At 43.8% G+C, this 12,349-nt stretch overlaps 1 protein-coding gene across 1 annotated transcript; it reads left to right on the top strand.

Moving 5' to 3' along the window:
* Positions 1 to 4,261: 4,261 nt before the first annotated feature.
* Positions 4,262 to 6,181, top strand: LOC142612018 (uncharacterized). The gene is made up of 2 exons (XM_075784151.1): positions 4,262 to 5,167; positions 5,564 to 6,181. The coding sequence occupies exons 1-2, from the start codon at positions 4,262 to 4,264 to the stop codon at positions 6,179 to 6,181; spliced, it is 1,524 nt and encodes a 507-aa protein (XP_075640266.1).
* Positions 6,182 to 12,349: the final 6,168 nt, after the last annotated feature.

The raw sequence follows: 12,349 nt of genomic DNA, 5'->3' as shown, positions 1-12,349 counted from the left end.
TAAGAAAATACAATAACAAAAGATAATTCTTTGTTTGAGTTGTTTGTGAGTGAAGAGTTGTGCTCCTTCTTGAAAAATGAATCCTCTATTTATATTTGATGCCTCATGCGGTTATCAACAATTATTTTTTCACGTGGCACTCGTTCATCATACCTCAATGCCACTTGTCATCCTTCCATTCTCTACTTGAAACTCATATAACTACGAAGCCACTTTTTTTTTTTTGAGTAAACCTACGAAGCCACTTTTAGGTGTAGTTCCAAACTTGAATAATGCTACGTGTTATGTTTTGCAAGTTTTCTTCATTTTTTTCTCTTTTTTTTTTTTTTTTTTTTGCTCTGTATGTGTTGCAGCCTTATTGCATCACTTGTCACATTGTTAATGAATTAGGGCCCGTTTGGTACATGTGTTTAAACACATATTTTCAATTTTTAAACAACATTATATGTATTTGTATACACTTTTTCATTCACATATATTTCCAAAAAATACAAACAAAGTTACTAGAATAACATTACCAAATGGCCCCTTAAGATCTCAAATAATATAACCAAAAATTTGTATTATGTTTATTTAGTAGTGAAGCCATTGGGGAGGCAGGTGAGCCATGGCCTCCTCAATGCCCATGAATTTTTTCAACAATATAGGTATATTTTGAATTTTTAAAAATATATGTGTCTACTATACCACTATGTGAAGATAATTTTTAGTATTTGAAATTCACGGTCTTCTAAAAGTTGTATTATTAAACTTTCTTTTGTGATGGTGCATGACCCACAATCTTGTTCCAATCTTAACTTATTAATCAATTAGAATATTAAAATTAAATAAGACTAAAATGACCTAGTTCTCTCATGATTCAACCAAAAAGTCAAATAAATCCATATTTTTCTTTTAAGCTATGATTAGAAGATTAAGACAAGATAGATAAATTTTTATTATATAATCACTTTTGATCAAAGGTAGGTAAAAAATGTATTTTTTTTTCTTAATTTCAATACATATCTATTAAGTTTGATTGATACCTTTTGTTATACATCTATTAGTTATAAAGTACTTCATTTGCATGTTAAAAATGTTTATAATTTTTTTAAAAAAAATTTGTTAACATTAACATGGCTATTCAAAGCTATTTAAGAGCCTAACTATTACTCTAGATATATATAACCCTCCGTCCCACACACATCAAGTAATTATATAAGAGAATCCTTTAGACTTCAAGACATTGGTAAGAAATTTGAACTTAATTAAGATTTCATAGATCTTATGAGGTTTTAAGAACTGCTAGACCAATCTTTTATGATTTATTATACTACTACATATTATGAATCACGTTTTAATTTGGCTTCAAAGATAAATTCTTAAGTTTATTTTTTCTTATGAATTATTTCCATAGTATATACTAATTTCATCCTATATATATTTATTTTACTTATATTTTAATAAATGTGGGATGTACCAACTACCAACCTGTTGTATATAGGCTATCCGATTATGTTTTATAAAGTATGTTTCAGTTTTGACTTTTGATTTACTTTTGCACTCTTGTTATATCTCTCTCTTCTTTAAAAGCACTAATATTTGGGGATGCAAAAAAAAAACTTATTTTACATCCTCAAACATTACTTTATCTATTTTACCAACTTATTTTACAACTCACCTTACATTCTAATTTTTATTTTTACATACAACCTAATAAAATAATATAAATTATCTAACAAAATAATAACAAGTATTTTTCGCTCTATTTCCTCCCACTATCTTTTTCTCTTCACATACAACCACAGGATTAAAGTTTTTTTTTCTTTACAACCTATGAATAGTAAGGTTGCATATATGCAACCTTACTATTCATAGGTTGCAAATTTTTTTAAGTATACAAACCCAAATATAGTGGGTTTTTGCTGTTTTGGACTGTAAAATAATAACTGGGGAGTGTTTACACCCTGAATCCTAGTGCTCCAACAATTTAGTGTTAAAATTAAGGTGAGAGATTTCTCTTTACCCCTTTTTGTTGCAATTCTCCTTGAGTTAAATAGGTGTGTTACTGCAGCCTGTAGGTACCCACCCCACATCATTTTCTCTTTACATAGTAATGAGGGTGATTTAACAACTAGCTCCTAACACCTTAAGAAGGCGACGGGAGTAACGAGGCCGTCAGCTCTGGTCATTGAACCACCTTCCTTTGACGACTGTGGCTCTACCTCATATCTGACGGCATTAGGCTGAAGGGAACAAGATGGCGAGATCAAGGCTGAAGGGAGAAAGCTGACAAGATAAGGCTGGAGATTCTAAGTTGACAATCTTTCCGGGAGCAGCTACATAAGCTGATGACCTTAGGAAGGAAATACGGACGGAGGGAAAAGCTGAGGGTGATGAGCAAACCTTCATCCATAACCTAGCTTGCCCCCCACATGTACGTGTATAAGGAAAGTTCTTGCGCTTTACGTTTAACCCTAATTGAGAAGATCTCTATAAGGAAAAGAACTCTAGGTGATACTAAAATCCACAAAATACTCTCCTAGAAGGAAAGTACTTCCTCGCCAAGGCACTTATTTCGGCCCTATACTACTATAAATACCCCAAAGTCCTCATAAACCAAGGTACACATAATTCACCTCAGCTTTAACACTTTAGAGTTGCGAAGAAGAGATTTTCTCTAACTTGACCGTCGGAGGGTATTTGGCCGGTACCACACTGGTATCCCTCTTAAGGCCTTCAGCTTTTGTGTTATGCAGGTTCTTTATCGGGAGCACGTGAGGACCGTGTGGCTTACTGACGATTTTCGGCATCATCAGTTGGCGCCGTTTGTGGGAATCAACTTAGCGACTTATAAAGCTATGCTATTGCTTCCAGGACAAAGAGTTGCATGGTACTCACTCGCTCGATGGCGACCACTAACAACGTTCAAAGAGACGAACCACACACAACAACACTCGAGAGGCAAGTCCAAACTCCGGTCACCGCTGTGGAACGCCTCACCAAACAGAACCAAGACTTTCAAGAACAATTGCGTCAGAGGAACGCGGGCGCTAACACCTAGGAAGAAGATCAAGAAGGAACCAGCGTGGAAAGAGGAATCAAGAAGGGCCAGAAGGCAGCAATGCCCCTAGCAGGCCGGAGCGGCAAGACACGAACCGGCCGTCTGTCACCGATACTATCCAACCTCACATAGTAGCTGAGATGCAAATGATGAAAGAACAAATGGACTGCATGATGAATGCCCTCAAGGGATGGGTGTCCAACGACCTAGATGATCTGGTCCAGCGAATCGACTCGCCTTTCACAGTGTCTGTTAGTGCCTCCCCCCTTCCAAAAAAATTTCGCATGCTGTAGGTAGAAAGCTACTGCAGGTCTAAGGATCCCTTAAATCACTTGGAGTCTTTTAAGACCCTGATGCACCTTCAAGGGGTGCCGGACACAATCATGTGCAGAGCCTTCCCCACCACGCTAAAGGGACCCACGAGGATCTAGTTCTATAAACTGACGCCCAACTCCATTGGTACATTCAAAGAGTTGAGAGCCCAATTCGCCTCACACTTCATTGGAGGCCACGGGTACAAGAAGTCCACCGCATGCTTGATGAACATTAAGCAGCGGGAAGATGAGACGCTGAGGTCTTACATAGCTTGTTTCAACAAGGAGGCCCTCTCGATTGATGAAGCGGACGACAAGACACTCGTAGCAGCGTTCACCAACGGACTACAGAAGGGTAAGTTCCTATTCTCCCTATATAAGAACGACCCAAAGACCATGTCAGATGTGCTCTACCGTGCGACCAAATACATGAACGCAAAAGATGCACTGTTGGCTCGAGAAGAAAAGCCCAAAAAAAGGGAAAGACAAGAAGAAGCACGATCGGATAGGGGGCGAAAGAAGGCTAGAACTAAAGAACGACGGAATGATTGACGCCCTAAACCACCCGCGGGGAGATTCACAAGTTTCACCCCTTTGACCGCTCCTATCGACCAGGTACTAATGCAGATTAAAGATGAAGGAGCCTTGACCTTTCCCGGCAAGCTGAAGGGGGATCCCAACAAGAGGTCAAGGGACAAATACTGCCACTTTCATCAGGATCATGGTCATGACACAACTGACTGTTACGACCTGAAGCAACAAATAGAAGCTCTCATTAGACAAGGAAGGCTGCAAAGGTTCGTTAGCAAGGAGAGCGGACCCATCATAAGATCAAGCTCCCCGATGAGAGAATGAGCGTCCCAAACAGCCCCTAGGAGAAATAAGGATGATTATAGGAGGCACCATGGCCACTGGGTCATCAAAAAAAGCCCGGAAGACATACCTCAGGACGGTTAAGAACATACAGCTGACGGGTTCCATACCCAAAATGTTGTGGATTGACAATCCCTTCATTGGATGCTTAGAAAAAGATGCACAATGTCTTCATCACCCCCATGATGACGCGCTCGTCATTACCATACAGGCAGGAGATTACAACATGCACCGAGTCCTCATCGACAACGGTAGCTCGGTAGACATCTTGTACTACGCAGCTTTCCAACAAATGGGGATTAATAGGGAGCGACTAGTTCCGACTAACGCCCCGTTCGTCGACTTTGGAGGAACGAGGGTATTTCCCCTTGGCGTCGTCACCTTGGCAGTAACCGTTAGAGACTACCCACAACAGATCACCAAGAATGTAGCGTTCCTCGTAGTCGATTGTTCGTCAGCCTACAACGCCATGATAGGACGTTCAACCCTCAACTCATGGAAGGCTGTAACCTCAACCTACCATTTGATGGTAAAGTTCCCTACTGATTATGGAGTAGGAGAGTTGAGAGGAGATCAAGTGGCCGCACACGAATGTTACGTAGCCATGATGGAGATGGACGACTACCTTCAGGCCATGAACATAGAAGAACGACGGGCAACAACGGAGCCCGTTGAGAGGCTTGAAGACGTACCTCTTGACGAATCCCAACCAGAGCGGACAACCAAGATCGGCACCCTTGCAGACCCGATGGTACGTCAAGCACTCGCGACCTTCCTCAAAGAAAATCGAGACGTATTCGCTTGGAGCCATAACGACATGCCAGGAATCAGCCCATCAGTCATAGTGCATAAGTTGAATGTGTCGCCTTCCTTTCCCCCCATCCACCAGAAGAAACGGGTGTTCGCCCAAGAAAGAGATCGAGCAGTGGCTGAAGAGGTCCGTAAACTACTAGAGGCGGGTTTCATTAGGGAAGTTTACCACCCTGATTGGCTGGCGAACGTCATAATGGTCAAGAAAAGCAATGAAAAATGGAGAATGTGTGTAGACTTCACAGAACTAAACAAAGCATGCCCTAAAGATAGCTACCCCCTCCCGCGAGTCGACCTCTTGGTGGACTCTACGGCCCAACACCAATTATTGAGCTTCATGGACGCATTTTCCTGATACAACCAGATCCAGATGGACGAAAGTGACCAGGGGAAAACCTCATTCGTAACAAGCCAAGGCCTTTTTTGTTATAGGGTCATGCAGTTCGGTTTAAAGAATGCGGGCGCGACGTATTAGAGACTCATGAACAAGATGTTCGCACAACAGATTGGCAGAAATGTCTAGGTGTATGTCGATGACATGCTAGTAAAAAGCCGAAGGGAAGGCGATCACTTAGAGGATCTTAGGGAAACCTTCGACACTCTCCTCTCCTACAACATGAAGCGTAATCCAAACAAGTGTGCCTTTGGAGTAACGGCGGGAAAATTCTTGGGATACATGGTATCCCGAAGGGGCATTGAGGCTAACCCGGACAAGATCCGGGCTATAATGGAAATGGGGCCTCCTAGAAACGTGAAAGAGGTACAAAGCCTTAATGGCAAGATCGTCGTGCTTAATAGATTTGTATCCAGGGCAACGGATAAATGTCTACCATTCTTCTGTACGCTGAAGAGGTCTTTTGAGTGGACGGCTGAATGTCAGCAAGCATTCGAGGACCTAAAGGCCTACCTCTCTTCACCACCGCTACTAAGTCCATCACAACCGGGAGAAGAATTATTCCTTTATCTAGCTACCTCTCCAGCCGCTGTCAGTGCGGCCCTAGTAAGAGAAGACGAAAAAGCACAAAGACTCGTATACTACGCCAGCAAGGCACTGCGTGGTGCAGAAGAAAGGTATCCCCCCATGGAAAAGCTCGCCCTCGCTCTACTCACGGCGGCCCGAAAACTCAAGCCATACTTCTAGGCCCATACGGTGGTCGTCCTAACTGACAAGCCTTTACAACGAGCAATGGGCAGTCCTGAAGCCGCCGGATGAATGGCATTGTGGTCAATAGAGTTGAGCGAATTTGACATACAATATCGCCCCCGCACCGCCATCAAGGGATAATCTGTCGCCGACTTCATTGCGGAGTTCACCAGCGCGAAAGGCGAGGAGGCAGAAAATCCCCAATGGAGCATTTTTATAGATGGGTCGTCCAACAAGAAGGCTGGTGGAGCAGAAGTCTCCAGAAGGCAATGAGATCGAATGTATGATTCGTCTCGATTTCCCTACAACTAATAATGAAGTTGAGTACGAAGCCCTGATAGCAGACTTAGACCTCACCAAGGCTGTAGGGGCCGCGAACATGTTTGTTCACTACGACTCCTAGGTCGTCACAAGCCAAGTGAACGACGAGTATGAGTGCAAGGGCGAAAAGATGAATAAGTACTGGGAGCAAGCGAAGAGGAGGGTAGATGAGCTGCAGGCCAAGATAATCCAAATCCCAAGAGGAGAAAACGAGCAGGCCGACCTTCTTGCCAAAACCACGTCAACAGAGTTTATGATCACCCTCGACAAGGTACTCTCTTTTATTCAGCCTTCACCACTAATAGACGTTGTCAATATACAGTAGATTGGTTCCGAAAACAATTGGACCACCCCCCTGATCTCCTACTTAAAAGACGGCACGCTGCTTGACGGGAAGGAGGCCGCAAGGAAGCTGAAGGTCCAGTCAGTGCAGTTCGTCTTGATGAAGGACGTCCTGTATAAGAAGGGTTTCTCTCGACCATTCTTGAGATGTTTAGGCCCCGAAGAAGCAGACTATGTCATGAGAGAAGTACACAAGGGGATATGCAGCAACCATTCAGGGTCGCGATCATTGGTACATAAGTTGATTAGGGCCAGATACTACTGGCCGACAATGCAAAATGACACCCAGGTTTATGTAAAAGCTTGCGACAAATGTCAAAGGTTCAGCAATATCATTAGACAGCCGACGGAAGAATTGACCCAAATAACTGCCCCATGGCCATTTGCCCAGTGGGAGTTGGATATCATGGGACCATTCCCAATAGCAGCAAGGCAGCTGAAGTTTCTCGTTGTCGACATCGACTACTTCACCAAATGGGTCGAAGTTGAAGCCTTAGCCACGATCACTGAAAAGAACGTACAGAGCTTCGTATGGAAAAACATTATTTACAGGTACAAAATTCCAAGGGTCTTGATCTCGGACAACAATAAGCAATTTGACAACGACTTCTTCCGAGCCTTCTGCTCAGAGCTAGGAATCAAGAACCACTATTCCTTCCCAGCCCATCCTCAAGCGAACGGACAAGTTGAAGTCACGAACCGATCCTTGCTTCGAATCATCAAGACTCGACCCGAGGGGGCAAAGGGCATATGACCTAAGGAGCTGCCCAACGTACTATGGACATACAAAACGATAGTAAGGACTCCTACGGGAGAAACTCCATTCCAGCTAACATATGGGAGTGAAGCGGTCATCCCAGCCGAGATTGGACTCACGAGCTACAGGGTGGAAAATCACGACGAGGGAAGAAATGACGAAGAGCTACGTTGACAGCTTGATCTAGCTGACGAGGTCAGGGCGAGGGCTGAGCAGAGACTCGCACAATACCAGGACCTCATGGCCAAACATTACAACTCCCGAGTCAAACACTGAGACTTCAAAGTCGGAGACCTCGTTTTAAGAAGAGTGATGGGTGCTACCAGAGATCTCGCATAAGGAAAGCTTGGCCCAAACTGGGAAGGACCCTACAAGATAACATCATGGCTAAGGAAGGGCACCTATCACTTAGAGACACTTGACGGGCAGATGCTACGCCACCCATGGAACGCCGAGTATCTCAGGAAGTACTACCAGTAAAAGATAGCATGAAGAACACTACTCCTCATTTCCAGTTTATGTCTTTTAATTATTTGTCCTAGTTTATTCTTGTCTACGATACATTCTAAGCCTAAAGGGCTGAAAGTTTATTCTTTTTGGAACAACGTTCTACTTATGCATTCATCATAATAAGAGGAGTTTTATTCAGAAACGACTAGTAAATTTGTTATGTCTTCAAGAAGACAACATTGCCAAGTCCACAAAGTGGACGACCTTATCTTTTGAGTCCACAAAATGGACGAATCTACTACCAAGTCCACAAAGTGGACGACCTTATCGCTAAGTAAACAAAGTGAATGACCTTATCGCTAAGTCCACAAAGTGGACGATCTTATCGCGAAGTCCACAAAATGGGCGACCTTATCTCTAAGTCCACAAAGTGGACGAATCTACTACCAAGGCCACAAAGTGGACGAGGACAACAAGCAGACAGGTTCTAAATAACGTCCAAAAAGAGGACAAATCCGTTATAAAACCTACAAAATAAATAAACTTACTAAAATCTATGAAGCTGATGAATAATCAGCAAAGAGGAAAGCTGAACCCGTCACCCACAAGTGTCAGCCAAGAAAGCTGATGCCGTCACATATAAAGTGACGGGTACATAAAAACAATTTTAAATAAGTTTGTCAGCCTAGAAAGCTAACACCATTACCCCTAAAGGCTAATGAGTATATGGCGGCGACTTAGAATAAGTTATTAATCAGCTAAAAGAAAGCTAACGCTGTTGCCCGTAAAATGACGAAAGCTGGCGCCGTTGCTCATAAAAATGACGGATATATGGCAAACAAATAAGTTGTATTGAATCAGCTGAGAAAGCTAACGCCATAAAAGGCTGACAGGCATAAGCAAGCTAAAGTAAGTTGTTAAAACAAATGAGAAATCTGATGCCATTGCCCATAAGGCTGACCGATCAATAAAAACGGCTCGAAGTTTCAGCTAAAAGAAAGTTGACGCCGTTATTATTTTGATAATTAGCAAAAAGAGGACATCGTCACCCATAGGCTGACGGGCTCATCACGAGCAAATGGTTTTTATTTTGGATTGAAGAGAGAAATATGCCTCAAATATAAAACAATACATTGAGATTAACATAAATTAAGTAATGTCTTTACGAAAGCCCAAAGCAACGGGCATCAAAAATTAAAATTCGTTTATATTTTACAAAAAGAGAAGTACTGAAGTTCACGAAGTGGGGGGATCTTGAGACTTTCCGTCACCTTTGGCGATAGAAGGCTGGGTGCCAGGAGGAGAAGGGTCAACGGCGTTTTGATCGTCGCCATGAGGATTTGCTGACAGAGTCAAAGTGATGGGCTTATCCACGGCTGGCTGAGCAAGAACAATGCTATCATTCCTTTGGCTTACCTCTAGCTTATTGGCATCGTCACCTTCCTCATTGACGGTGTCACCTGCAGGAGTCGACGGAATAGGCTCGTCCATGGTAATCTTGGATAAATCCAAGTCAGGATAAACGGACTTAACTTGTTTCAAGCAGTCCTCAAACCCGTCAATATAGTAGGTGGCACAAGGGTCTATAAAGGATTGCGAGTCCTTAAACTCCGTCACAGCGTCGCTCCTAGCCGTTTCCACCTGAATTAGGATGGACTTCAGCTCCTTTTCTGCCGTCAGTTTGGCTTCTTCTTCCAACTTCCACTGGCGACTTTCCTCCGCCAACTTCTCCTTTAGTTCGTTCAACTCTGTACCAAGGACACAGTTCGCGTCCTTATATTGCGCTTGTCCGTCAACTAAGTACTTGATACGCTCATGCAGATGGGTAATCACCCCCTCCTTGGCTACACACCTCTCTGGCAAAACCTTCATCCTAACCATAGCCTACATTGCCAAGGAAAAATAACGTCAGGTCATTAAAACTAGTCGGACACCAAAATAAGAGAAGGCATACCCTGGTAAGATCGAACAGGCCTGACACCCCTATCTTGTCCGTTGCCTGCTCAGCACAGGGGTCCATCTCCTCATCCTTCAGAATGGATTCCGTCACCTCCACGGCATAATCTTTATGGGCTAGAAGGCGGCGGACGAGCCCCTAGCTGACGGGGCCTATTGACGTCATCAACCCTTTGTTTGCCCCATGGACGGCCTTGGGAGGCAACGGCTTCTTGGAAGGTATACCTCCAGGAGTTAAGGTAACCTTCTTCCCGAAACGATCATCCTTTCCGTCAGCCTTCCTCTTGGCTCCTACCTTCCTGACGGACTTCGGAACTAACGTTGGTGTCGCCTCCCCTTGGGCCTTCTCCTGTTCTTTTTTCTTGGCAGCAGCGACAGCCCATATTCTTTGCCTGGCTGACTTCATTTTCTTCAAAAGATAAGAGAGGGTTAGAAAACAAACAATGTCAGGGAGCAGATGGAAGAAATTGGAAAATGTTCACGTCGACGAGAGTAAGCGTTTAGCTTGCAAGCCTCCTCCGTCGGCTCCGGACCACCACAATATAAATGTAAAGTGTCTAATGTAATTAGGTCCCGACACTTCCGCTTGTCCAAGGGAATAGTTGTCACTCGATGGATGAAATCCTCTTGTTCTGCGGTAATACGTGGACGGGCATTAGCTGAAAAGAAAAGGAGACGAGGTTAGGAACCAAACAAGCAGACTAAGTAAAAAAGCAGACGAGGTCAACCTGAGTTCCTAACATATGCCTAGGTGTTGTCAAAAAAACCATAAGGCATTGACTCCCACTCCTCCTGACGGCATACCCAGTTCGTCCCCTCTATAAAGAAGTATCTACCCTTCCACTTTCTATTAGAATCGGGCATGTCCGATACCAACTTTAACTCTTTCTCCCTTACTGCAAAATGATATATCCCCTTTGACGAGGAGATGTGCTGAGGACGGTAGCACCAAAAGAACTCGTCCAAGGTTAATTGACGGTTCCCACCACTCAAACAACCCCACAGGATCTCGGCACCAATGAATGTTCGCCAGGCGTTGAGGGCAATCTGGCTGGCGGATATTCCCAGAAAGTTAGCCAGCTAACGGTGTAAGGCCATCAATGGTAATCTTAATTCGACAGTGAACATTGCATCATACATACCAACGTCCGCAATTCGTCTCGAATAACATCTCTCACCCTCCTCGGGAAGGCGAATTGGGATATTGTCTGGTATCTAATAACGGGCCAGCAAATTTTTGAAAATATTTTCCGACATCGTCAAAGAAAATTGGTTGACAAACCATTCTGGGGGTAGGATAAAAGGATGATCGTCACCAGAACCTCCTAAGGTACTCTCTATGGTTTCCTCGTCACCGTCACTCTTACCTCCTTCACTAGTTCTTTCCTTTTCCTCTTCATTGGTCCTTTGGTCTTCGTCACCTACCCTTTCCTCCTCTTCACTGTCTTGGCTCACTTCACCTTCTCTAGAACTCCCTACTTCTTCGTCAGAAGAATGGGTTAACGTTTCCCTTTCTGGTGACCGGGATAGACCCTTCGCGGGCTCACGGCCTGATTGGAAGACATCGTTGTAACCCTCTCCTTCGCGGATCAACGATTGTTCACTCGTCGCCTCCTTAGACATCTGACTACCTACAAACGACAGGTTTATTCTAAGAACCTAAGCCGACAGCCTCACTAAAGGGCACTACTAGAAAAATAAAAGAAGGTAAAATAAAGGAAGAGAACTTACAGTTAAAAGAATCCTTGAGTAAAAGGATGGTCCCAAGACGTTGACGGAAATTTCGTTGACAGAGTCAGGAGATCAGCGAATGAAACGAAGTTCAGAGGTGACGCTCTCTCTCTCGAAATCAGCAAGTTGTGAAAAGTTGGAAATAAAAGGGGAAATGAAATATATATATAGGCGAAAGAGGGTACGAAAGACGAACCGACACGCTCATCCAAGCACGGAGCCAATCAGTCCATGCCATGTGTCCCACCATTTAATGAAGATGGCTCGAATTACCACACATGAATGGCTTCCCAATAACGTCAACTCCATAACCTGTCAGCTATAGCTGACGGGATCATGGAGTAGGGGGCAGCTGATGAGGGTGATTTAACAACTAGCTTCTAACACCTTAAGAAGGCGACGAGAGTAACGAGCCTGTCAGCTCTAGTCATTGAACCACCTTCCTTTGATGACTGCGGCTCTGCCTCATATCTGACGGCATTAGGCTGAAGGGAACAAGATGACGAGATCAAGGCTGAAGAGAGAAAGCTGACGAGATAAGGTTGGAGATTCTAAGCTGACGACCTTTCCGGGAGCAGCTACGTAAGCTGACGACCTTTCCGGGAGCA

The sequence above is a fragment of the Castanea sativa genome, chromosome 10 (assembly GCF_040712315.1).
Source record: "Castanea sativa cultivar Marrone di Chiusa Pesio chromosome 10, ASM4071231v1".
NCBI classification, from domain to species: Eukaryota; Viridiplantae; Streptophyta; class Magnoliopsida; order Fagales; family Fagaceae; genus Castanea; species Castanea sativa.
Note: the sequence above shows the minus strand (reverse complement) of the source record. Positions and strands in the feature narration are given on the sequence as shown.